The sequence below is a fragment of the Lutjanus erythropterus genome, chromosome 18 (genome assembly GCF_056507025.1).
Source record: "Lutjanus erythropterus isolate fLutEry1 chromosome 18, fLutEry1.hap2, whole genome shotgun sequence".
In the NCBI taxonomy this organism is placed as follows: Eukaryota; Metazoa; Chordata; class Actinopteri; order Lutjaniformes; family Lutjanidae; genus Lutjanus; species Lutjanus erythropterus.
The window spans coordinates 18,813,748-18,840,388 of NC_139334.1; the positions used below are offsets into that span (position 1 = coordinate 18,813,748).

The window sequence follows — 26,641 nt, forward strand, 5'->3', positions numbered from 1 at the left end:
AAATGGACCTAACAGCATCTCATTATACAACCCTGTGTTGTAAAATGATCAATAAATTAACCTGATATCATAACCATTTCTAGAGCATACTGTACTATACAGTATACAAAGTTTACACAGCATTAATAAACACAACAGGTTGTTAAGAAGATGGTGCTCTTATGAAGCACATGCCAGACCTTTTTTTAGTTCACTGATGAGGTAGTTTATAATTTTGGGAATGTGTTTATTTTGAAGCTGCTGCATTTAAGCAAATGTGAGAAGAACACAACGTAAAAAGAAAGTGATGAGTAATTAAAAATCCCTGTGAACAGAATTGACTTTACAATATATATTTATATATGTTTATAGTTTAAGAATAATGTTTTCTGCTGGTGTTGGACTCAGTGAGACTTTTTAAGGGCAGTTTCCACCTGTGTTGTTGTCCATTCCTCATCTAGAAGCACCTGATTTGTTCCAGTTTAGTGGGCAGATTACCACTCCAGTGAGGCTGCCCAGTTCAGCCAACTGATCTTCGACACACACGCCTTCAACCGCCAAAAAAGGCCTGCCAGAGCGGCTGGTGTGCAGAGCTCCGGCTAAGAATAACCCGGACCTTCTGGGGGGGATAAAGTTACCTTGAAGCCCCCCTGTGCTGTGCTCTGACCTATACCCATGTGAGGCACCAATAACACTGGGTGGAATATTCTGACTGTTCCCCCTCACCCTACCCAGCCCTGTGCTTAGCTTGGCTCTTTCCTTCCCCTGCGTTGCTTCGCTTTGCTCCACCGTCCCCAGACCCCCCTCTGCAATGCTGCCGCACTGGCAGCTCCAAATTCCCCAACACCTGTGAAACTTTATGTTTGACTTTCCATTTTCTTCATTTTCTTTTTAAACTCGGAAAGGATCAACCTGTGGATTACATGGTTCAAGAAACAAGATCCTCAAGTGGAAATGGAATAATTAAATAAATGGGACTTTTTTTTTTTACTAACAAGTGGATGCCGATTGGATTCATACTGAAGCTGTGATTTTTCCATTCACTCCTGCATGAGGAGGCTTTGCCCCCTACTCAAAGGATAATACCTGAAAGTGTCTCCATATCACCATGGCTGAAGGTAGGACTGATACACCTGCATCAGCCCTCAAATTAACAATTCTTATTGTTTCTTACTGCGTGGTACAGCACAGAAAGCCTAAATAATATATGCCATGTAATAAATAAATGTCAATGTTATGATGCTGTGTGTCCTCTTAGGAAAATGTGTTGAAAGTCCGGTGCTATAAATACAGGATATCATGTAGCCAGAGTCTTAGTATTGCTCTCCTGTGACAGACATGACTGCTGCAGAGCCTGACCTCTGCTTTTCCAACAACTTTCTGTCTTTGCTATTTAAAAATAAGCTTTCCTCAAATGTGATGTGCTAAAACAAGTGGCATTTGACAAATACATATTTTCTCTGACGAAATTCAAGGACTAAAATGAATTGAACAGGTGGTTTTCCTTAAGAATAGGTGTAAATTTGTGGTGAAATACTGACACCATCTGTCCATCCAGAATAAATCAGTTGCCTGAAGGGACCGTTTTGAGTTTTCATAACACGGCATTTGTATATGAGGAAGTGAATCATGAGTCAGGCATGCTCAGAGTTCATTCACAGACAGAAGGTGTCTCTAACACCTTGGCACCTTGTCCATGTTGGAAAGTATAGCAGTGTTGCGGCACTCACACTTATTAGTTGACGGTGGTGAGGATATTAAATACCATCACAAGAATTTTCCACTGCAGTAAGCAGGAATCATGCACATATATGTTTGGATATCTGATTAAATCAGAATGACAGATTCCTGTCTTCTCTGATTTTAAAGGTACAATATGTAAGAATTTCATTTTAAAGGTCCAATGTAAGATTTATGTGGGTTTATTGGCAGAATTTCAATATGATATTCATAAATATGCTTTTCTTTGTGTATAATCACCAGATAATAAGAACTGAGGTTTTTATTACATCCACAAAGGGCAATGCTGCACTGCCATGTTTCTACAGTAGCCTAAAATGGACAAAGCAAACACTGTCTCTAAATTCGGCCTGTGGCGTTTTGTGCAAGTTTCGCAGTCACCAGGGAAGAGAGACACAAGCTGTTCGTCATCTGCAAGTTCACTGCTAGATTCCATTAAATCTTGCACACTGGACATTTAAAGGTACAATGTGTAAGAAATTTAATTTAAAACATTCAAAAATAGGCCTCTGAAGATGGTGCTGAATGATGCTCGTCTTCCACTCCTCTCCTGTCCCCACCTGAACTCGCTATTTCTTTACAGTTCCAGGGTCAGAATCTTGCTTGAAACCTCTGTGAGTCACCTCAGTACTCTATTCCCTGTTGTCAACTGGCCTCCGTCGGTCTTGGAGGTTGCATTCAGTCTCAGGTCTTACTTAGGCTGGTTTTGTTCCACGCTCACTTGGCTCACCAGCGTTGCCTGCTAACTTCCCTCCGGGCCTGGGCCTTAAAAGCCTCCTCCTGGTGGTCCAAAGCTATTGTGCACAGCTAACTGAGCTAGCTAGCTAACAGCAGCTACACTTAGCTACAGTTAGCTATAGTTAGCTACAGTCAGAGGTTACCCTGATGATATGCTAACCTGAATTTGTTTGGCATATGAATTCCACAGGTGACCAATTCTCACATACTGCACTTTGCATCAGAATGTTTCCAAATGAAATCTCAGATAATTTTTTATTGATTTAGATAAAATGCTCTTAATCAGTTTCATCTAATTCACATAATCGGTCAACATCAGGACATGATGTTAATGCAGCACAGAGGCAGAGACTGTTATTTGATAAATGCAAAGGTCAGACACACTGTCTCCACCGTGTTATGTTTAAATCCTTTGATCACAAAGGAAATATCTCTCACCTGTCATGGATTAGCTGCAGTGTGTAGGTGAGTGAGGTAGATGAGAGTGTAAAGGTCAGTGGATAGGATATTATTTTCCCAAACATGTCACAGTGACTTCCTTGTCAGACATGTGTCTAAGAGATGATACTGTATTAAAGTTATAAGTTGCTAGTATTAAATTGAGTTTTTAGATCTATTGGCTATTTGTTTGTTTTTAACAAGATATTATCTTCAAGGTAAAAATATATCTGGAATCTCTGCTTCTAAATTTTGTGCAAGAAGGTTATATATCATTGTTTATCATTTACCGATCCACATCTTTTATTAACGGCCCTAAAAACACATTTTCTCCATTGGCTTTTTACTACAATGTGTCCTGACACGAACACACAACTTTATGTTTTAGTTGGACCGCACCAGAGATTTCTGCATTTGTTTTTATCGCTGATCTAAAATAGGTTTGGCTCAGCTGGGAAAATGTTATGTAATTTATTTCTGTGCACAAATCAGAGTTGACAAAGATTTGGATCAAAACTTGATGATAGCTGTGTGGCTGTTTGTTGACGGTAAAGAACGAAGGTAACGCCAGGACACCTACTCAAAAATTAACATTAACAAATTCAACCTTGTGAATTTTTTGAGTGTTTACTACTAATATGGGTGAGGTTTTCATTGTTTGAACAATCTGACCTGACGAAGATCCAAGTGGGATTGAAATGCTGTTTATTAAACTTTTTGTGGTATGGAGTAAGTATGCAGGCATTACGTTTTTTCTTTTGACGCTGTTTGAAATAACCTCACGTACTTACATGGTGTGTGTACGATTGTTCTTCCTCTACCTGTTAGTTGTTGTTGTCTTATCTGTCAATCAAATGTGATCAAACCACAGAGTCCTCATGAGACAGTTTAGAAGAGTTTTTGAGTTTAATCTCTTAATAAGTAATACCTAAGGATACTTTTCAGAACTTTAACTTTGATAAATGTTTATTTAATTGGGAATATTTAGTGGGAAACACACACACACACACACACTTCCACAACCCTGAAATCGAGGTTTTCAAGGCTTACAACTAATTTATATAAAATTCTAAATTTTAAAAAGAAAAATCTGATATCATTATATTGGCTAATGTTATTTTTTTTTCTTTTACTTTTGCATTTCTGCATTGCCATACATGCAGATGCTGATATATTTGCAATAATAATAAAAAAAAATACATAGGCATTCATATGTTTGAAGTTGCAAAAAGAAAGTGCAAAAAAGAAAAAGAAAACATCTGCATATAACACTTTACCAAAACACATACTGTATGAATGAATTATGATCAATATTGACCTGCCTGTTGCTGAGCAATAGGCAATAGTGAGAGCAAAACAAAAACATTTTGATGACTTCTCAGAGTGACTTCAGTATCTTTTCTCCTCCTGTGCAGCCACTGGGGCCGATGGAGCGCCGGCCACACAGGCGAGCTCTGTCAGGGCCAAAGGTCTGGGGCTCCTCAGGAAGCTGAAAATGTCTGCAGAGCTGGTGATCGCCCTGGCTGCCCTCCTGTCCTGGGTGGTGGTGGGAGTGGTGATGTTTGACTTTGTGGAGTACAAGGCAGTCCCTGGTGGGTCACACACACCTAAAAAAAAGTATCTCTTTAGAACTTTAATCATCAGTAAATCATGCATATTTACCAATATGTCTGTTATTATTCTCAGACATTCAGCAAATCATGACGGACCCTGTTCAAGCTGTAAACGACGCTGTTGATGAAGTATCCAGTCTGCTCAATAAGTTCCAAGGTACATACAGATACTTGCTGCATGTCTTTTTTGCAGCATTGAAGCAAATATTATAATATCTGACTGTTATTTCTGGGCCTCTAGAATGTGCACCTGATTTAAGTGACCCCGCATCTGTAGCCACGTACGCTGCTGAAGAAATATCGGCAGCAAAAGATGGAGTTGTTCGCTATTTTTCAGATGAGGAAGGTATGAAAACAACCAGCAAAGAAAGACGTTAACGTTTTAACATACATGTGATGTAACCACGACTCTAATAATAATCTCCCTCATCCAAACCCACAGGGACTTTCTACCTCAGCTATGTTGACCCTGTGGTCATCGGAAGACGAGCTTTCCATTCAACTAATGATTTCATGTGTGGAGTTGTGGGCTCCTTTAAGGACACGTTGTGTGCTATCATGGATACTGTAATGGATACTATATCGGGTGTAAGTAAAGGTATGTATTCTGTATTTTAATGCTTATTTCTAACTGAGAAATTTGCCTGCCGTTCCTTTTACTTCACAAGCAAATAACATGATAATAAACCTAATTATCTCAGTAAAAACACTCATCATTTGACTCATTCTAATAAAACTGTACTTATATAATTTTTGCCTTGTTTGATTATTAATAAATTAATGTTTCCCTCACAAATGTCCTTGTTTTTCTCAGGAAAAATTGACCTCAGCTTCATGGACCCTGTGGTCATAGGCAGAGGGGTCTTCACTGTTACTAATGAGTACATGTGTGAAGTGGTGGGCTACATCCAGAGTGTGCTCTGTGGCATTCTCGACACTGTTCTGGATGTAGTGAAAGGTATTTACTCTCCTCTAATCTATAATCTCTTAATATCTTGAAATAACTATTTAACTTAATTTAACTTGATTATGGTGTGGACTCTAGTCACATTTCTTTGACTAAAGTTAGATTTGACTCACGAATTTGATGACTTTAGACTCGAGGTGACAAAAAAAAAAGACTCACCAATAACTCGAGACTTCACCTGGACTTCAGCCTTTCAACTCAAAAATACTTGATACCTTCATCCAAGGCCAAAGATGAAAAAGTAAGCTATGCTATTTAAAATTGTGCCATATATCAAAAAATTTTCCTTCATGTCCTGAATAACGTTCTTAACGTTCTTCATTCTCAGCAAGTTGACATTTAATCCCCCAGATCTACTTTGAATCAATCCGACAGCATCCAATCAATCAGTAAAATTTCTTATTAGAAGGAATAAACTTGTTTCTTAAATGAGTAGGGTTGTCCTATGCCGCTGTATTTTAGCATTAGTCATAATGGTGGTACTTGGAGAGCCTCAAACGCAACAATTCTCAGATTTGTTTCAGGTGAAGTTGCACAATGTACAGTAATCCAAGGCCAGTATTAACATAGATACATCGTGACTTGTTTAGGACTCGAAACTCAAAGTTAAGGACTTGGGACTTCACTCTAGACTTGAGTGTTTAGACTTGAGAGTTACTTGTGACTTGCAAAACAATGACTTGGTCCTACATCTGCTGTGTAACGCAGAATGCAGTGCATTTTTGTACTTATTTATTTTCCTTTTGTTTAATTCCTCAGGAACCATTGACATCACCTTCATGGACCCGGTGGTCATTGGCAGGGACACGTTCAGTGTTATTAACGACACTGTGAATGGAGTCATGGGGTACATCCAGGACGTACTCTGTGCCATCACAGACAAAATACTGGACATAGTAAAAGGTACCTGCTTCATATTTTAACCTTTGTATTGTTTGTGGAGCAATATGTACATTAAATGTCATTACGTCTGTAGTGTTGAATCCTTATTTGTTGCCTTAATTTATTACTAAATCAACATTATTACTCAATAACTCTTATGTGTTTTTTATGGGTGTATAACAGTACTAGTAAAAATGATTAATTACTGGCCAATAACTTTTCCCGTTGGTCTCTAACGGTCTTTTCAATTATCTGTATAACAAAAAAATATTAATTAAATTTGTTGAATGTAGTAACTGACTGGAGGTTTGGCCTGAATGTCTGTTGTTCTTCTCAGGAACCACTGACGTTAGCTTCATTGACCCCGTGGTTATTGGCAGAAATGTCTTCAATGTTACTAATGACTTTGTGAGTGGAATGGCAGGATACGTCCAGGGTGTGCTCTGTGCTATCATGGATGTAATACTGGACACAGTACAAGGTACAGTATCTGTCATGGTCTGTATCTAATCTATGTATTTGTCCTACTACAATGTGTGAACTGTAACTAATTACTTAAGGAAAAAATCAGGTATTTGTGCTGTACTTGAGTATTTTCATTTTATGCAGCTTTGTTGGCCTACTTCTACTCCACTACATCTCAGAGGAAAATATTGTACTTTTTACACCACTACATTTGTCTGACAGCTTTAGTTTCTAGTGAGTCAGATGAGCTTCCATACCCTTCCAGTCAAATGAAAACCATGTCTGTACATATACATGGTCACAAACATATGATGATCTTTTAGATTATGATCCATTGCTGTAAATCAAACTACCCAACAGTATATAAAATAATTAAAATTAGCACAACCGTCTATGATGGTTTGCAAGCATTAAAATGCAGCATATACACACAACAGTAATGTTAATCCAAAAACATTGTATATAAAAGTAAAACACTGACAGTTACTTTGCATATTCAGTATGTTTACTTTCAATACTTAGTATCAAAATTGATCTATAAATACATTTCCACATACAAACAACTGTCACAATATATCATACAATCCACCCTCACTTTATATGTATATGAAAATGTTTTGTTTGGATTCGCTGAATATGACAGAAACTTCTGTTCACAGTGCTGTTTTGTTAATTTGTTTATCATTTTGACGAAATTTTATATTTACAAATACAAATTCTTGAGCAAAAAGATAAACTTTTCAGAGCTGAGTCACATATCAAACAATACATTAATACTATAGCTCAAATACACAAAAACGCTGTTAAAAATATAGCTTTACAAGATATTTATTTATTTGGGTCTGTTTTTTTATACGACGACTTTTGGTCCCCCTGGTGTGTTTGTGTAGATTCAGGTGATATACACAAGGTGTTGTAAACTTCTTGCAGTAAAGTTGTTTTTTAAGAAAGGGGTTTTGAATGCTGGACTATTTTCATGGTGTTGTATTGATAGTTTTATTGAAGTAAATGGCCACTTCTTCCACTGCTGATATAATGTATACTGTTCCACTTTGACTTCTCTGTTGATCAGTTATCCAGGATGCTGTGGGATTCAGCCCCGTGTCAGTTCTGAAGAGAACAGCAGAAATCACCACAGAGCAGATAAACATGCTCGTGAGCTACGTCTCCTCCATGTTTATCGGAGAACAGGGTCAGTTTTAACACATGATGGTATTTAACATATCAGCTACAGTTCATTACTACCACTGGTATTTCACTGTTTACATTTGATGTGATCTGTCTGAACTAACTTTTCAGGGATCATGCCTGAAGTATCCATCGATCCCATGAAAATTGTCGAAGACGCCATGTTGGAGTTCACAGACAAGAAGGATTTGTTTGTGGCTTACATGTCGAGCATGCTTGTTGGTGATCAAGGTATGCTTCTTTGCATTAGTTAAATACAAAACTATTCAAACTAAAATGCTTCATTACTATTGATCAGGAAAGATAAACACCCACATAGTATTTAAAGAAAAATATGCTGACTCCCTGATGCATATGTTAACATACTTTATTTTCTTGTTCTAGGTGAACCTGTTACCACGCCAGGTGTAAACATAGTGACTGAAAAAGGTTTCACTTTTCATTAGTTTTAAAACACCTAAAAGCATCTTTCTACAACTGACTGCAAGTTACACCATGTCTTCTTCTTGTCTTTGTTTAGAGGAAACTGTAGAACCCATACCTGATATAAAATTGGTACAAAGGAAAGGTAAGAAATGACTGTATTTTTCTGTTTTTACTTGCTGTGACACTAAAAGATGTTTCTTAAAAATTAAGATTATTGTTTTTCATTATTTTAGGAGAATTTCTGCCACCTTTTGAAAAAGGTAGGAAAACACCACACTATAACTTTAATTTTGACAGGTGCAGTGTGTGTTGCCAGCAAATACACTAGTGGCCTTTCATGCATGTTTGCATTTGAATTTTTTTTTCTTTTTCCTCTTTTGTATGAATTGGTCTGGTCTCTCTTATGTCATGTTCAGTGTAATACAGCAAGTGTGAAGTACAATGAAACTGTATGTCGATCATGTTTGAATAAACATTTTGACTTATTACATCATACCATTAACAAATATTCACCATAACCACTGTATACCTTTATTCCTTCATTGTAATAAATGTCTATATTGGGTTTTCAAAGTCTGAGACTGTGGGACTCCCTATAACATTCAGACTATTCTATCTATATCTACTAATGTCATAATAACTAATGTCATATTTTGTCATTTTCGTTCACTGAGCCTCCCCTGAAACTGTTTGGAGCCTCCCAGGGGAGCCCCACCTCACACTTTGAAAGCCTCTGGTCTATATGATTTGGCGACTGCATCTCTTCCCCATTTGTTGGCTGTGACATTTCATGTAACTCTGCATTCATGTGTCTAACCATTACATTGGTTTTGTTCCAATCATCATTGTCATTAAAAAAGATGTATGTAATACTGAGCATGAAAAATCATCTTGAATATGTGTCTTTTGGTGTTGCATTCCTCTGTTGCTTTCCCCTGCATTGTCCAAGCATCTTCTGTAAAACCGATTGATTGACCAACTGCCTGAATCACCTGTATTTCAACAATTTAAACATCTCTCTATGTATGTATCTGGATTGTTTGTACTGCGTGACAAATGTTTTTCGTGTGAAATATTTCATTTTATCTTTGCATGCAATCATACAGTACAAGTCACACCACATGTTAGATTTAAGCACATTATTTACTATAGTAAACGAGTGGTATAGTGGTGGGAAGATGTTTTTCTTGTTGCCAACAAATCCCATGAAAAGACTAAAGCCAGTAATGAATTGATCCAACTAATTAGTCTTATCTATGTAGCCAGATATCTTATTTTTCTGTCAATGTGTTATCAGGAGACAACATTGAATAATGTAATTATAATTAATGAGTACAACGCATCATTCCTTTTAAGCAACAGATTGATTTTTATGAGTCAGAACAACACCAGTGATATGATCTGAGAAGCCCCTGAGAACTGTGCAGCACTGTTATGCACAAGCGCTCACTGAGCTTAACAAAACAACACCAGGCTGCTACAGTATAACCATACAGACCTCTACGCATTTCTGACTGGTCACTTAAAAATCAAGATTTTGTTTTTTTATGAAGGAGATGTCTGATAACCAGGGCTCAACTCTTTGTGTGTTCACATTCTGATGCTCTGAACTGTCCAGTTTGCTCATTATCATATTTAACTGTGACTGTCTGAGCTGTTTCAAAACTGCCTTATGAGACTTTTACACACTGTGCTGCACATATACATGAATCAAAATAGAAACTTCACATGGAGATTCACAGTCCTTGCACCTTCAGTATACTCCCAAATGGACATGTATACAAACAACTGCCGACACCACAGATGTGTGACCCCCCACCTTGCACTCGGCATATTCATGTTTCAGCTGAGGGTGCGAAGAATGCTTTCACACTCTCGCAGAATTGGCCCTGCCTACAATCTTTACTATGATGAGCACTGATTTTGAATCAATCCAATATACAATGGTCTCCTGCCATAAATGCTAACTACAGTATGAAATGTAAGCAGCAGAAAATAGCCACAGCAAATGCACTATTTACTGCTCTGACAAGTAAAGTTTGCTGAGCTGTGCATCACCCAGGTGTTTTGGGAAAATACTGAAAATTAATCTTTATTTATGTGACACACTTGAACTACCATTTGATTGGTTTTGGTCATTTCCTAAGATTTGTTGACAGTAAGCTAATTTAAATGATATAAACATATGAAGAAAGTCATGAACTGCAGCATGTGGTGTGTACTAAACAATGTGATGAATGTTCATCGTCATTGTTCCCATTTCACCCCATCAAATTCCCTCTGTACCATAAAACAAGCTTGGAGATGCATTTCCATGTAAAATGACAAAGATAAGACAGGTCACATGGGTTGATGATGCAGTTGCAGAGATCATGCAGGCCGCCAAAGAAGAAGCTGCTGCTGCTGCAGAGTTAAGTGAAGCCCCTGACTCAAAGGTAGAGGAGGAGGAGGCTGAAGTTCCCGCTGAAGCTGCCAGTGAAGAGGCACAGGAAGATGATGATGGTATTCACACGGTTTTTCTTTAATAGTCTCAATCATTAGTCAGATACAAGATCAATTACAGGCACTAAACTTGTAACTATCACATCACATCATAGTGAAACATGTCGACCTCGAAGAAACAGAACACGAGCCATCACCGGAAGATGAGAAGAGCCCTGATGACGACAGCAAGGATGCAGAAGAGGTTGATACTGAGGAAGAAGAGACTAAATCAGAGGAGCCTGCAGCACACATGGAGGAAGAGGAGAAAGAAGATGAGAAAGGTGCTGGCACAGAAGAGGCGGACGAACTAAAACCAGAAGATGATGGACAAGAACAAGAAGAGGTAGACATTAAAGCAGAGGAGGCTGAGGTAGAGGAGGAGGAGAAAGAGGAGAGCAAAGCTGAGGAAGCTTTGATAGTTGGGGAGAAGGATGAGGAGGAGGTAGTGGAAGATGAGGAGGAGGAGGAAGAGGAGACCAAAGAAGTTTTGGCAGATGGGGAGAAGGAGCAGGTGGAGGAGGAACCAAAAACAGAAGATGTAGTAGAGGAGGAGGAGGAGGAGGAGGAGGAGGAGGAGGAGGAGGAGGAGGAGGAAGAAAAGGCCAAAACAGAATATTTGGTAGAAGATGAGGAGGCAGAGGCGGAGGAGGAGACAAAAACTGAAGAAGATGCAGCAGATGAGGAGGAAGAGGAGAAGACCAAAACTGAAGAACATGCAGTAGAAGATCAGGAGGATGAGGAGGAGGAGGAGGAGACAAAAGCTGAAGAACATGCAGTAGAAGATAAGGAGGAGGAGGAGGAGGAGGAGGAGGAGGAGGAGACAAAAACTGAAGAACATGCAGTAGAAGATAAGGAGGAAGAGGAGGAGAAGGAGACCAAAACTGAAGAACATGCAGTAGAAAATAAGGAGGAGGAGGAGGAGGAGACCAAAACTGAAGAACATACAGTAGAAGATAAGGAGGAAGAGGAAGAGACAAAAACTGAAGAACATACAGTAGAAGATGAGGAGGAGGAGGAGGAGGAGGAGGAGGAGACAAAAACTGAAGAACATGCAGTAGATGATAAAGATCTTCATGAAGAAAAAGATGAAGAAAACATTGAAATAATTTACACTGATGTCAAAGAGGAGTTTGTAAAACCTGATGAGGATGATCAAGCTTTAGACCTGGACGATGAAGAAGCTTCAGAGGAAGGAGAAATACAGGACCAAGTGGAGACTGGTGTGGAGGTGGATGATGAGGACGAAGAAAAAGAACCACCAGTCCAACAACTTGATCTTAAAATCCTGTCAGCTGAAAAACTCGATAATGCCAGTGTAGTATCTGTACCTGATGATGATGAGGAGGAGGAGGAAGAAGAAGAAGAAACAACTGATCTCAACCAAGATGATTACTCCGACATCATTGATGATCATGATGAAAACAACAACAACAGTGAAACCGGCAAAACTCAACCTAAACGGAAGAGAAACGTTCGCATTCACTTCGAGAGGCTCAGAAGACTCGGCTCCAGAGCTGAACACGGGCACGAGAAAGGTACAACACTTTTGACCATTTTACCATTATCATCACACGTTTTCATCATTTATTCATTATCAGGACATGAAAATGTGTCTGAATGGTGAGTGTGTTAATAAATATGGAATGTGGAATGACAGTGTGAATATTCATAATGTCTTTTCAAACACACTGAATGTTTTTTTTGACATGACTAAAGGTATTAAGGCCTAACAGGTAGGCTATTTATGTTTTATGTTGTATGTTATCATTTCAGTACTTTTTGTTAACAATGTGTTTGTTAATTCGTCAAGTGACTGTGTTACTCATCAAACAGGGCATTAAAGTTTTCAACCAACAGAATGATTTTCATCATATAAGAGATTAGATTAAACTTTTAGGAAATACTTGTTTGCTGTTTTACCCAGTATCAGGTGAGGTACTGTATATATCAGACTACTGTCTATATCTATATCAGAAATGACAGGCTACATATATTTATAGATTCAGGGTGACATACTTTTCCCTAGCATATCATTGTTGCCAATGTCCATTGCAAATAAACATAAAGGCTCTCAGAAATCATAGAAAAAAGACGCTCTTTATATTATAAAACTTGCTTGAGAAACATCACAATTTTAAGTTTTCTTTATTATCAAAGTAATCTAGTGATAGTTGTCTGTATATTCTTGGGTGAATTGCAAATATGAACCTCTAATAGCTAATTATACCTACTTTTATTGGCTCTAATTTGCCAAACTGAAAACAAATATAGGTGAAAATACCTAGCTGTAACCCATAGCTAACTCACTGGCTCCAACGCAACTCTGTACTTCCTGTTTACATCCACCAAATCATTCTGTGAACTGTAATTCCAAAACTAGGAGCATTATGATTCACCAAATAGAAGTAAGACAAAGAATTATTAATGTGATGTATAATTATGTTGCACTTATGTTGCATTAATAGTTGCATTGACATCTTATATTCCTGGAACAGGACACTTTCCTCTTTATATCCACCAACAAACTGAATTTTAGTATAAACTTCTTCCATTTTATTTTATAGTACACACCCCATTTGAAAGATGCCATGCAATTGTTAGAACAGCTTATTATTCTGAAACCCAAATAGTCTCATTAATGTCCCATTGGATCGAAAGCCCATTTGTCCGATAGCCCTTACTGTGTGTATTTTCCTAGCAATCAGCTTTTAGAGGGTTTTATTTTTGGGTGTTTGTTTTCTGTCAGACGAATGGGTCCAATGCAACATTGTTCTGACTCTTGGGGTTTCAGAATCCTGGGCTACCAGGACAATGGGTAGCCCCCATTTTTCTGCGAGCACTTTTTAGCTAAATTAGGCAAAGTCCCTCTGAAGGTTTATATCTTGTGTTATTTGCACAAATATGATGATGGGATTGCTTTTTTTGATTGCCCCGATCAACCTATGTGTGCTTCTGACTGTAAAGATTATGTTAGCTAGCGAAGTATGCATTGACTGAGTGTGCAGAGTGTAAAATCTGCATTGAGTTCAGTCTGGGATCATGATATATTCCAGTTCCGTAAAGGAAACACCTTTGCCATGAACCTTCTCCGTGGATGACTTCTGTTCCCAACTTAGAAAAGAAAAGCTTGTCCGCCTGACCAACTGCTCCCTGTATTTGACACCCAGCATTAAACTGATATGGATCTTCTCATCTGACTGCAGGAGAGATGAGCACATTTCCTAAAGTGTTGGTGTGTTTCGTTAAGAGACAATTATAGAGACGGTCTTAACTAAAAACTGAAAGATGGACATCAAGTCGAGTTTTTTATAGATCAGAGACTCATCCTGATGAAGGTGTGAATAGCTGCAGAAAGAGGATCTTGGGACTAATATGGTACAGCACTGATTAATTAGCTCCTTTAACAGTGCTATTTTTCTCTTTCTGATGACTCAGTAGAGACAAATCTATTTCCCAACTGAGTGCTTCAGTGTTCCTTCTTTGAACCCAACAGTCATTGCCACAGAGACTGAGCTATTAGCACAGAGAACAGCTAGATGGAGCTAACGAGCTGAGAAAAACATTGATAGATTTCTGGATGAGGACATGAAAAAACACTCTCATGTCCTGAATGATGTTTCCATCTTCACATTATGTATCACTGACAAACGATTACTAAATAGTTATGTATTATTACTTTATATACAGCTCTGCAGGGTAACTCTAGGTCAGATTTTAACAATTTAACACCATTTAGCTTTTGGTGTGTTTTTCATCATAGTGTAGCGCTGTAGTGCTTATAGCGCTTACGCAAGCATAACTGTTTGTCATAACGACTAACAGGTCTATTAACTGGTTAGAAATGCACTGTTATGTCCTGTATATTTTTATACATTTTTGTGTGATATACTTTAGTTCTCAAAGAGGCAAAGGAAAGGCACGCAATAAAAGAAGTTAAAGATGCCATTATTAAAGGTAATATGTTTAAACTGTCCACCCTCTTCACTTTGTTCGTTACCAAAGTCTGTATTATATTTGAGCATTTGTTCTCATTAAATGCATTAATTTGGTATAATTTAGTGAAAACAAGAATGCACAAGAGCGCCTGGTAGTGTTGCCCATGAAGATATATTGTTATTCACAGAGCTGAAAGCCACAGAAGCTGAAAAGGAGGAGAAAAAAGAGAAAGAAGAAATAAAACTAAAAGAAGAAATGCCAAAGGAGGAGGGCAAACCCCTTGAGAAGAAACCACAGAAGCCCAAAGGTAATTATACAATGCACACTAAATATTGTATGTGTATATGAATATGCGTAAAAAAACAAAAACAAAAAAAAACACCTGTTGCATTTTGTAGAGTTTATAGACAAAATATTAAAATATACATGCATAAATGGTCCCTATTAGCACATACTGCTAGTAGTGTCCAACATGATGTCAACAGATGTAAACCATGAGTATGTTTTCTAAACAAATTGTTTTCTGGTATTAGAAACATTCCCTCCTGTGTGGAAAAAATACACTATGTCTGTGATACTTTATGTTATATAAAAAAACTGACACTTTGATAAACTTTTAGAAGAGAAGCCAAAGCCTTCTGAAGACAAAAAAGAAGTAAAGAAACCAGCCAAAGAGGAGGCAGAAGTAAAGAAGCCACCCAAGGAAGAAAAAGAAATCAAGGAACCACCTAAAGAAGAGAAAGAAGTGAAGAAACCTCTCAAAGAAAAGAAAGAAATCAAGAGACCACCCAAAGAAGAAATAGAAGTGAAGAAACCTCCCAAAGAAAAGAAGGAAGTCAAGAGACCACCCAAAGAAGAAAAAGAAGTGAAGAAACCAATAAAAGAAAAGAAGGAAGTCAAGAGACCACCTAAAGAAGAAAAAGAAGTCAAGAGACCTCTCAAAGAAAAGAAAGAAGTCAAGAAACCAACAAAAGCAGAGGCAGAAGTAAAGAAACCTCCAAAAGAAGAGAAAGAGGTCAAGAAACCAGCCAAAGCAGAGGCTGAAGTAAAGAAACCCCCCAAAGCAGAGAAAGAGGTCAAGAAACCAGCCAAAGAAGAAGCAGAAGTAAAGAAACCCCCCAAAGAAGAAAAAGAAGTCAAGAAACCTCCAAAAGAAGAGAAAGAAGTCAAGAAACCAACCAAAGCAGATGCAGAAGTAAAGAAACCCCCCAAAGAAGAAAAAGAAGTAAAGAAACCTCCCAGAGAAGAGAAAGAGGTCAAGAAACCAGCCAAAGCAGAGGCTGAAGTAAAGAAACCTCCCAAAGAAGAAAAAGAGGTCAAGAAACCAGCCAAAGAAGAGAAAGAGGTCAAGAAACCTCCCAAAGAAGAGAAAGAGGTCAAGAAACCAGCCAAAGAAGAGAAAGAGGTCAAGAAACCTCCCAAAGCAGAGGCTGAAGTAAAGAAACCTCCCAAAGAAGAAAAAGAGGTCAAGAAACCTCCCAAAGAAGAGAAAGAAGTCAAGCAACCTCCCAAAGGGGAGAAAGAGGTCAAGAAACCAGCCAAAGAAGAGGAGGTTGAGAAACCAATCAAAGTAGAGGCTGAAGTAAAGAAACCTCCCAAAGAAGAAAAAGAGGTCAAGAAACCTCCCAAAGAAGAGAAAGAAGTCAAGCAACCTCCCAAAGAAGAAAAAGAAGTCAAGAAACCAGCCAAAGCAGAGGCTGAAATAAAGAAACCTCCCAAAGAAGAAAAAGAAGTCAAGAAACCAGCCAAAGCAGAGGCTGAAGTAAAGAAACCTCCCAAAGAAGAAAAAGAAGTCAAGAAACCAGCCAAAGCAGAGGCTGAAGTAAAGAAACCTCCCAAAGAAGAGAAGGAGGTCAAGAAACCAGCCAAAGAAGAAAAAGAGGTCAAGAAACCAACCAAAACAGAGGCTGAAGTAAAGAAACCTCCCAAAGAAGAGAGAGAGATCAAGAAACCAGCCAAAGAAGAAAAAGAGGTCAGGAAACCAGCCAAAGAAGAAAAAGAGGTCAGGAAACCAGCCAAGGAAGAAAAAGAGGTCAAGAAACCAACCAAAACAGAGGCTGAAGTAAAGAAACCTCCCAAAGAAGAAAAAGAAGTCAAGAAACCAGCCAAAGAAGAAAAAGAAGTCAAGAAACCAGCCAAAGCAAAGGCTGAAGTAAAGAAACCTCCCAAAGAAGAGAAAGAGGTCAAGAAACCAGCCGAAGCAGAGGCTGAAGTAAAGAAACCTCCAAAAGAAGAGAAAGAGGTCAGGAAACCAGCCAAAGAAGAAAAAGAAGTCAAGAAACCTCCCAAAGCAGAGGCTGAAGTAAAGAAACCAGCCAAAGAAGAGAAGGAAGTCAAGGAACCAGCCAAAGCAGAGGCAGAAGTAAAGAAACCCCCCAAAGAAGAGAAAGAAGTCAAGAAACCTCCCAAGGAAGAGAAAGAGGTCAAGAAACCTCCCAAAGCAAAGGCAGAAGTAAAGAAACCAGCCAAAGAAGAGAAAGAGGTCAAGAAACCAGCCGAAGAAGAGAAAGAAGTCAAGAAACCTCCCAAAGTAGAGGCTGAAGTAAAGAAATCCCCCAAAGAAGAGAAAGAGGTCAAGAAACCCATCAAAGAAGAGAGAGAGGTCAAGAAACCTCCCAAAGTAGAGGCTGAAGTAAAGAAACCAGCCAAAGCAGAGAAAGAGGTCAAGAAACCAGCCGAAGAAGAGAAAGAAGTCAAGAAACCTCCCAAAGTAGAGGCTGAAGTAAAGAAACCAGCCAAAGCAGAGAAAGAAGTAAAGAAACCAGCCAAAGCAGAGAAAGAGGTCAAGAAACCAGCCGAAGCAGAGGCAGAAGTAAAGAAACCTCCCAAAGTAGAAGCTGAAGTAAAGAAATCCCCCAAAGAAGAGAAAGAAGTCAAGAAACCCATCAAAGAAGAGAAAGAAGTCAAGAAACCAGCCAAAGCAGAGGCTGAAGTAAAGAAACCTCCCAAAGAAGAAAAAGAAGTCAAGAAACCAGCCAAAGCAGAGGCAGAAGTAAAAGAACCTCCCAAAGAAGAAAAAGAGGTCAAGAAAGAAGTGAAGCCTAAAGAGGAAAGGAAAGAAGTGAAGAAACCCTCTAAAGAAGAGAAGGAAGAAAGGGAGCCACTTAAGGAGAAAGAAATTAAGAAACCCACAGAAGAAAAAGAGGTTAAAAAGCCCTCAAAAGAGAAGGAAGAAGAAAAGCCTTCCAAAGATGAGAAAGAAGTCAAGAAACCACCTAAAGAAGAGAAAGAAGCCAAGAAACCCAAAGACGCCAAACCCAAAAAGGCTACAAGGAAGATTAAAGTAGTCAAGAAAGAGGTTGCATCTGTCCTGAAGAAGGAACATCTTAATGTTACAAAAGCAGGTGAGACAAACAGTTAAAGGGGTCAAAGTGACATTTTGTCTTCATTTTGCAATGACACATCATACTGCCAGTTGTTAAATGCAATAGAAAAAAGGGTAAAAGACAGTCTCACCTGAAAATCATATGATTGGTCATTTGTTCAGCTTGAAATATATATTTATGTCCACGTAAATCAGTGTAAACCTGTGTAAACCTTAAGCTAAACTGTTTGACAAAACAAAAACAATGGGCAGTCACTGAATCTTAAAATATAATGAATAAAGAGGAATCAGCCAGTATTTTAAAATTACTGTTCTAACAATAGTACATTGGCTTGGGTCCTAAATAATGTACATGGTGTCAACCTGAAATGTCAAGTGACAGACTGAATTCCATCCTAGAGTTAAATAAGACTAAAATTATAGTTTGCAAACTGCTACCAGTATATATTGCTCAATCCTCCAATGATGCAGTAGGTAGAGTAGTGCAGTAGGTGGATTTAATGTGAAGTTAAGATGAATTAATGAATCTCACCTTTGAATATAATAGAGGTTCCTGAAGCCCCCAAGGTGAAAGCCAAACCAGAACCTGCAAAGAAAGGTATGAGCATGTTTTTATTGTTTTGTTTTAATTGTTAATTAATTGGTAAAAAAGAAAAAAAAAAAGAAAAAAAAGTAAATTGAATTTGATGTTATTCATTTCTCATAAGTCTTTAGCCAGCTCATTCAAAAACTGAACTCAACTAAATTCAAATTCATTTAAATTTTGCATATTTATTGTTTATTGATACACTGATTTTTATGTCGCACACATAAAAAAAAGTTACGTATTCAGTGTCAGATAATTAAAGATAAGATAATAATATAACATTTACCTTTATATATAGCTAAGGTTTATTTGATGTCATATTTTTCCACTAGTGGCAGCTCCCAAGGAGGCTAAGAAGGAACCAAAGGAAAAAGTCAAACCGGCTAAACCAGGTAATGCAAAGACTCAGTGATCCTGCAGTCTAAGATAGTGTGGGACTGTTAAAAATGAAAAAAGGAAATACATGTTAACTGAAACACTGGAAATCCTTACATCAACTTTTGCCAAAATAATACAGTACTGCTCAACAACACCATAATCAAAACCAAATCGATGTGCAATAACAATATTGAACTAATGGAAATATGAATGTCTATCATACATACCTAATAAACTGGCAATAGAGAGTATACAAACAGAAGCATGATCTCCAAACCATCCACAAACTACTCTTATGAACAAAACTTTACTTTGCAAGAATGTGTTTTTTTTTTCCTTTTTGTGCAATGATGGCAGGGATACTAAACAATGCTAACTAGCCCTTCCCAGAAAAACAATCTTAACCAAACATTTTGTCTATTTTCTGTTTGCTGACACTGATTTTTATGTGTAGCACACATAAAAAGTAATACACTCAGTGTCACAATAAACATCCATCTTTATATATAGCTGAGGCTTTTTTGATGTTATAATTCTCCACCAGTGGCAGCTCCCAAGGAGCCAAAGAAGGAACCAAAGCAAAAAATCAAACCTGTTAAACCAGGTAATGCAAAGACTCACTGATGCTGCAGTTTGTCCCATTTCTCGCTCAGACAGAGAGGAATGATTCTTGTCTTTTCATGCATTGATCGCAAGAATTCTAACATTATCAATAATGTGGCATTGTAGAAAATATTTATGATGTAAACTAATCAATCAAAAGTCAACAATATACTAACTTTATGTCTTGTGTTGTGACACAGAAGTTCCAAAGGAGAAGGTCAAAGCTGCTCCTGCTAAGAAAGGTAACACACATTCACTTACACACGTTTTTATCATGAAAAAGATTAATTTCCACAATTTAAATAAAACTAATAAATGTTGTGCTTCTACTACTACACTACTCCTATAAAGAAAATTATTTTCATATACTGATGGCAGGGATACTAAATAATGCTACTGTTAGTAATGACCAGATTATCAATTTACACTGTAAATTTTTTTATGTAAACTTTAAAGTGTATTAATCAAAAAGTTGTACGCTAACTTTATATCTTATTTTGTGACATAGAAGTTGCAAAGGAGAAGGTCAAAGCTGCTCCTGTTAAGAAAGGTAACACACACACATATATTATGTTCACACATCACAACTTCTTGATAATGTTTTAATTACCAAAGTGATTAGTTTCCACAAAATGTCATTTTCATCATTGTGCTTTTGACACACAGAAGCTGCTGCTCCCAAAGAAAAGGTCAAACCAGTCTCCTTGAAAAAAGGTAAGAGTGATGCATGTTATAATACACAACAAAATATCAAACTTCACTTCTGACTGCACTTACAATTTGTATGTGTATTTTATTTCCACATTTCTGCTGACAGAAGAGGTCGCTCCCAAAAACGTCTCTCTGGTGAAAGAGAGAGTCAAAATCGTACCTATGAAAAAAGGTAATTTTCTTTTTCCGGTTTATATTTATATATGTTGCATTGGTTTCAGTTTCTGTTTTAATGAGTCAGTGAACCTAAGCATACATTATGTTGTTTTGTTTTGTTTTTCATTTGTTTATTTGTCTGTTTTTTCAGAGGTCAAAGTGCCAAAAGAGAAAGTCAAAGCAGTCTCTGCAAAGACAGGTACAGCACATACAAACATCAAAATGTTCACAACACCACAGGGTTTCTTTAGCAGCTGAGGTTCCATACATCCTTAGATCAACACTTTACCAAATTATATTGTGCACCCCAATTATATCAATGAGGATTTCCTAAATAAACTGCAAAAACAGCTAAAAATTGACTTCTATCAACAAAGTTTTAGACTTTGTAAGAATGATCCGAGTCTTTTCATGCACTGTTTAGATGCTCCAAACAAATATTTAATATTTAAATATTTTGTTTGCTGACACTGATTTTTATGTGTAGCACACATAAAAAGTAAGATATTCAGTGTCACATAATAAACATGTATCTTTATAAAAAAAAGCTAAGGCTTTTTGATGTTATAATTTTCCACCAGTGGCAGCTCCCAAGGAGGCTAAGAAGGAACCAAAGCAAAAAATCAAACCTAAACCTGTAAAACCAGGTAATGTAAAGACTCAATGATGCTGCAGTTCATCCCATTTTCTCACTCAGGGGAGGAAAACAAGAATGATTGTGTCTTTAAATGCACCAGTCACAGGGATATTAACTTAAGTTAGCAATGTGGTGCCAAATGATTTGATGTAAACTTTAAAAGTGACTAATCAAAAGGCAAAAAGTCACTAACTTTGTGTCCTGTTCTGTAACACAGAAACTCCAAAGGAGAAGGTCAAAGCAGCTCCTGCTAAGAAAGGTAACAGAGTTAAAACTGTTTGATGTTTTCATCACCAAAATGATTTATTATAACATTGGAAGTAAAACTATCCTGCTGTAAGAATCATTGTGCTTTTGACACACAGAAGCTGCTGCTCCTAAAGAAAAGGCCAAACCAGTCACCTTGAAAAAAGGTAAACATTTTGTATGTTTTAATACACATAAAAATATCAAACGAATGTCATCTTGAGCTGCACTTACAATTTGTATGTGTATTTTATTTCCACATTTCTGCTGACAGAAGAGGTCGCTCCCAAAAATGTCTCTCTGGTAAAAGAGAGAGTCAAAATCGTGCCTATGAAAAAAGGTAATTTTCTTTGGTTTATATTTTTATTGGTGACAGATTCTTGTTTTAGTGAACTGAGTCAATGATCTTACCTGTTTTTGGTTCTTTTTCAGAAGTCAAGGAGCCAAAAGAGAAAGTCAAAGCAGTCTCTGCAAAGACAGGTACGGCACATTTTAAAGAATTCAAACATCACAATGTTCTACTTTTTCTTCTGCAGCTGAGGTTGATTTATATTAATGAAGGCAGGCTAAATAACAGAAACACCTTTCTGTATAATGCAATAATGGAAGGTAATTGTAATGTATGCTGGTAGATTACTCAAGTTAAGATCATATTTACACTTATCTGTTTATGGGAAATGCATTCTTCATATGAATTCTAGAGCAAAATCTAATCTGATAAACTGGCAATATATAGTACATAAACACAGTATATAAATACTGTTAACACAGGTCATGTTCTTCATCACCTTCCAAAAAAACTGCTGACAACTACCAAAATTTACACTTCTCTAGAATAATTGTTTGGTGATTGATTATCTAATCAATCTTAAAGTAGTCCTCTCCAGAAATAAACCTAACCAAACATTTTGTCTATTTTTTGTTTGCTGACACTGATTTTTATGTGTAGCACACATAAAAAGTAATACACTCAGTGTCATAATAAATATCTATCTTTATATATAGCTGAGGCTTTTTTGATGTTATAATTCTTCACCAGTGGCAGCTCCCAAGGAGCCAAAGAAGGAACCAAAGCAAAAAATCAAACCTGTTAAACCAGGTAATGCAAAGACTCACTGATGCTGCAGTTTGTCCCATTTCTCGCTCAGACAGAGAGGAATGATTTTTGTCTTTTCATGCACTGATTGCAGGAATTCTAACATTATCAATAATGTGGCACTGTAGAAAATGTTTATGATGTAAGCTAATTAATCAAACGTCAACAATATTTTATGTCTTGTGTTGTGACACAGAAGTTCCAAAGGAGAAGGTCAAAGCTGCTCCTGCTAAGAAAGGTAACACACATTCACTTACACACGTTTTTATCACCAAAAAGATTAATTTCCGCAATTTAAATAAAAAAGAATTACTGCTCCTCTGAAGAAAACTTTATCCTCTGCAAGATTTTTTTCTCTTCATGCACTGATGGCAGGGATACTTAATGATGCTACTATTATTAATGACCAGATTATCAGTTTACACTGTAAATGTTTTTGATGTAAACTTTACTTTAAAGTTTGCTAATCAAAAGGAAAAGTTACACAAACTTTGTATCTTGTGTTGTGACACAGAAGTTCCAAAGGAAAAGGCCAAAGTAGCTCCTGCTAAGAAAGGTAACACAGTTACAACTGTTTGATGTTTTCATCACCAAAATTATTTATTATAACAATGGAAATAAAACTATCCTGCTGTAAGAATCATTATGCTTTTGACACACAGAAGCTGCTGCTCCTAAAGAAAAGGCCAAACCAGTCACCTTGAAAAAAGGTAAGAGTGATGCATGTTATAATACACAACAAAATATCAAACTAACTTCACTTTGAACTGCAATTACATTTTGTATGTGTATTTTATTTCCACATTTCTGCTGACAGAAGAGGTCGCTCCCAAAAATGTCTCTCTGGTAAAAGATAGAGTCAAAATCGTGCCTATGAAAAAAGGTAATTTTCTTTGGTTTATATTTTAATTGGTGTCAGATTCTTGTTTTAGTGAACTGAGTCAATGATCTTACCTGTTTTTGGTTCTTTTTCAGAAGTCAAGGAGCCAAAAGAGAAAGTCAAAGCAGTCTCTGCAAAGACAGGTACGGCACATTTTAAAGAATTCAAACATTACAATGTTCTACTTTTTCTTCTGCAGCTGAGGTTGATTTATATTAATGAAGGCAGGCTAAATAACAGAAACACCTTTCTGTATAATGCAATAATGGAAGGTAATTGTAATGTATGCTGGTAGATTACTCAAGTTAAGATCATATTTACACTTATCTGTTTATGGGAAATGCATTCTTCATATGAATTCTAGAGCCAAAAATCTAATCTGATAAACTGGCAATATATAGTACATAAACACAGTATATAAATACTGTTAACACAGGCCATGTTCTTCATCACCTTCCAAAAAAACTGCTGACAACTACCAAAATTTTCACTTTAGAATAATTGGAGTCTTTTCATGCACAGATGCTTTGATGATTGATTACCTAATCAATCTTTAACTAGTCCTCTCCAGAAATAAACTTAACTAGACATTTAGTCTATTTTTTGTTTGCTGACACTGATTTTTATGTGTAGCACACATAAAAAGTAATACACTCAGTGTCATAATAAACATCTATCTTTATATATAGCTGAGGCTTTTTTGATGTTATAATTCTCCACCAGTGGCAGCTCCCAAGGAGCCAAAGAAGGAACCAAAGCAAAAAATCAAACCTGTTAAACCAGGTAATGCAAAGACTCACTGATGCTGCAGTTTGTCCCATTTCTCGCTCAGACAGAGAGGAATGATTCTTGTCTTTTCATGCATTGATTGCAGGAATTCTAACATTATCAATAATGTGGCACTGTAGAAAATATTTATGATGTAAACTAATCAATCAAAAGTCAACAATATACTAACTTTATGTCTTGTGTTGTGACACAGAAGTTCCAAAGGAGAAGGTCAAAGCTGCTCCTGCTAAGAAAGGTAACACACATTCACTTACACACGTTTTTATCACCAAAAAGATTAATTTCCGCAATTTAAATAAAAAAGAATTACTGCTCCTCTGAAGAAAACTTTATCCTCTGCAAGATGATTAATGACCAGATTATCAGTTTACACTGTAAATGTTTTTGATGTAAACTTTACTTTAAAGTTTGCTAATCAAAAGGAAAAGTTACACAAACTTTGTATCTTGTGTTGTGACACAGAAGCTCCAAAGGAGAAGGTCAAAGCAGCTCCTGCTAAGAAAGGTAACACACATTATTATTATTTCTTAAGCTGCAAGCTTTTGATAATGTTTTTATGACCAAAATGATTAATTGTCACAACTGAAATAAAACTATCCTGCTGTAAGAATCATTGTGCTTCTAAAACACTTAACGACTCCTATGAAGAAAACGTTAGACTTTGCAGGATTTTTTTTTTTTCTTTTCATGCACTGATGGCAGGGATACTACTGTAAATAATATTACAATTACTAATGACCAGATTATCAGTTTACACTGCAAATGTTTTTCATGTTAACTTTGAAGTTTACTAATCAAAAAGAAAAGCTACACTAACTTAGTATCTTGTTTTGTGACATAGAAGTTGCAAAGGAGAAGGTCAAAGCTGCTCCTGCTAAGAAAGGTAACACACACACATATATTATATTCATAAGTCACAACTTCTTGAAAATGTTATAATCACTAAAGTGATTAGTTTCCACAAAATGTCAAAGAAACATTTTGCTTTTGACACACAGAAGCTGCTGCTCCTAAAGAAAAGGTCAAACCAGTCTCCTTGAAAAAAGGTAAGAGTGATGCATGTTATAATACACAACAAAATATCAAACTAACTTCACTATGAACTGCAATTACATTTTGTATGTGTATTTTATTTCCACATTTCTGCTGACAGAAGAGGTCGCTCCCAAAAACGTCTCTCTGGTGAAAGAGAGAGTCAAAATCGTGCCTATGAAAAAAGGTAATTTTCTTTGGTTTATATATTTTTACTGGTTTCAGATTCATGTTTGAGTGAGTTTGATTTTTTTGGGGCGGGTTGTGTTTTTTCAGAAGTCAAGGTGCCAAAAGAGAAAGTCAAACCAGTCGCTGCAAAGGCTGGTATGGGACATTTTAAATATTTCAAACATCAACATGTTCATGAAACCAAGGGGTTTTGATTTTTCACACTGAACATCATCTAATAATTTATTCTGTTGCAGCTGAAGTTTCAAAACAGAAGCCCAAACCAGTCGTGACAAAGAGAGGTAAGACCTCACTTCATAGTTACATTTATCAGTCTAGTATTTTTTTTTTTTTTTTTTCTAGAGTGACAAACCTTAAATCTCTTTAAATAGAACCTGCTCCACTCAAGACAAAACCAACTCCAGCAGTCAAAGGTAAGAGGACACTAATCAGAGCACTTTACAATAAGATTGCCCTTATAAATTGTTTAAAATTGGGCTATTAATTAGGTTGCAAATACTTTATAAACATTAATAAGCTGTTACAACAGCTTTTCCTGTGCATTCATTTTTTCTTACAGAGGCAGAAGTCCCACAGAAAAATGTCTCAGTAGCAAAGGAGAAGGTCAAGGTTGTGCCGCTGAAGAAAGGTACCTCTGTTTGTTCACACAGCTCATGTTTTTGTATATGCTCACGTCTACAGTATCTTTCTTATCTTTCTTATATTTCTTATCTTCTCTTTGATAGTGCCTGTAACTCTAAAAGAGAAAGTCAAACCAGCACCAACTAAAAAAGGTAGTTACACAGATTAAACTAGTTTTACCAGTCAAATCATCCATATTCATACCCAATATATAATTAATGTATTTCTGATTTTTATTTTCTATTGTTTCAATATTATTTACATATTATTTAGTATATTTTTCACAATTTCCAATTATATATAGTGTAGTGTATAAATAAGCTTCAGTTTTAAATGAGTTATAAAAAAAAAAACATGAAGTGGCCAACTGGACTTATGTTTTTGTTTTTATAATTTGCTGTAGAGGTTGAAGTTCTCAAGGAGAAGAAGGCCGAGCCAGTGTCTCCAGCAAAAGGTTTGTTTTTCTTTGGTGTTACCCTTTATTTCACTGTGTATTTGTCTTTCTTTCCTACTCACTTAACTGTATACATCAGAAT

At 36.8% G+C, this 26,641-nt stretch overlaps 1 protein-coding gene and 1 long non-coding RNA gene across 2 annotated transcripts in view; one reads left to right on the forward strand and one right to left on the reverse strand.

Moving 5' to 3' along the window:
* The first annotated feature begins 622 nt into the window (after nt 1-622).
* LOC146310914 (uncharacterized) overlaps nt 623-26,641 on the forward strand; it is a 34,821-nt gene continuing 8,802 nt past the window's right edge. The window contains exons 1-45 of the mRNA XM_084742976.1: nt 623-1,097; nt 4,311-4,487; nt 4,582-4,665; nt 4,750-4,854; nt 4,951-5,106; nt 5,323-5,466; nt 6,235-6,378; nt 7,895-8,014; nt 8,122-8,241; nt 8,395-8,439; nt 8,531-8,578; nt 8,670-8,696; nt 14,815-14,874; nt 15,044-15,163; nt 18,105-18,200; nt 18,729-18,779; nt 19,100-19,159; nt 19,690-19,749; nt 19,949-19,990; nt 20,257-20,298; nt 20,415-20,462; nt 20,566-20,631; nt 20,767-20,814; nt 21,197-21,262; nt 21,446-21,511; nt 21,618-21,665; nt 21,773-21,838; nt 21,931-21,978; nt 22,538-22,597; nt 22,791-22,832; nt 23,109-23,150; nt 23,257-23,304; nt 23,412-23,477; nt 23,570-23,617; nt 24,198-24,257; nt 24,457-24,498; nt 24,726-24,767; nt 25,262-25,309; nt 25,417-25,482; nt 25,572-25,619; nt 25,721-25,765; nt 25,856-25,897; nt 26,044-26,112; nt 26,210-26,257; nt 26,509-26,559. Coding sequence (XP_084599102.1) covers nt 1,088-1,097; nt 4,311-4,487; nt 4,582-4,665; nt 4,750-4,854; nt 4,951-5,106; nt 5,323-5,466; nt 6,235-6,378; nt 7,895-8,014; nt 8,122-8,241; nt 8,395-8,439; nt 8,531-8,578; nt 8,670-8,696; nt 14,815-14,874; nt 15,044-15,163; nt 18,105-18,200; nt 18,729-18,779; nt 19,100-19,159; nt 19,690-19,749; nt 19,949-19,990; nt 20,257-20,298; nt 20,415-20,462; nt 20,566-20,631; nt 20,767-20,814; nt 21,197-21,262; nt 21,446-21,511; nt 21,618-21,665; nt 21,773-21,838; nt 21,931-21,978; nt 22,538-22,597; nt 22,791-22,832; nt 23,109-23,150; nt 23,257-23,304; nt 23,412-23,477; nt 23,570-23,617; nt 24,198-24,257; nt 24,457-24,498; nt 24,726-24,767; nt 25,262-25,309; nt 25,417-25,482; nt 25,572-25,619; nt 25,721-25,765; nt 25,856-25,897; nt 26,044-26,112; nt 26,210-26,257; nt 26,509-26,559 — 3,034 coding nt within the window. The 5' untranslated portion in view covers nt 623-1,087. The remainder of the gene's footprint in view (nt 1,098-4,310; nt 4,488-4,581; nt 4,666-4,749; nt 4,855-4,950; nt 5,107-5,322; nt 5,467-6,234; nt 6,379-7,894; nt 8,015-8,121; nt 8,242-8,394; nt 8,440-8,530; nt 8,579-8,669; nt 8,697-14,814; nt 14,875-15,043; nt 15,164-18,104; nt 18,201-18,728; nt 18,780-19,099; nt 19,160-19,689; nt 19,750-19,948; nt 19,991-20,256; nt 20,299-20,414; nt 20,463-20,565; nt 20,632-20,766; nt 20,815-21,196; nt 21,263-21,445; nt 21,512-21,617; nt 21,666-21,772; nt 21,839-21,930; nt 21,979-22,537; nt 22,598-22,790; nt 22,833-23,108; nt 23,151-23,256; nt 23,305-23,411; nt 23,478-23,569; nt 23,618-24,197; nt 24,258-24,456; nt 24,499-24,725; nt 24,768-25,261; nt 25,310-25,416; nt 25,483-25,571; nt 25,620-25,720; nt 25,766-25,855; nt 25,898-26,043; nt 26,113-26,209; nt 26,258-26,508; nt 26,560-26,641) is intronic.
* On the reverse strand, nt 15,972-17,993 carry LOC146310915 (uncharacterized). The gene is made up of 3 exons (XR_014772279.1): nt 17,859-17,993; nt 17,769-17,798; nt 15,972-16,001 (listed from the first exon to the last, which is right to left on the reverse strand). It is a non-coding gene; the product is annotated as an uncharacterized LOC146310915 (long non-coding RNA).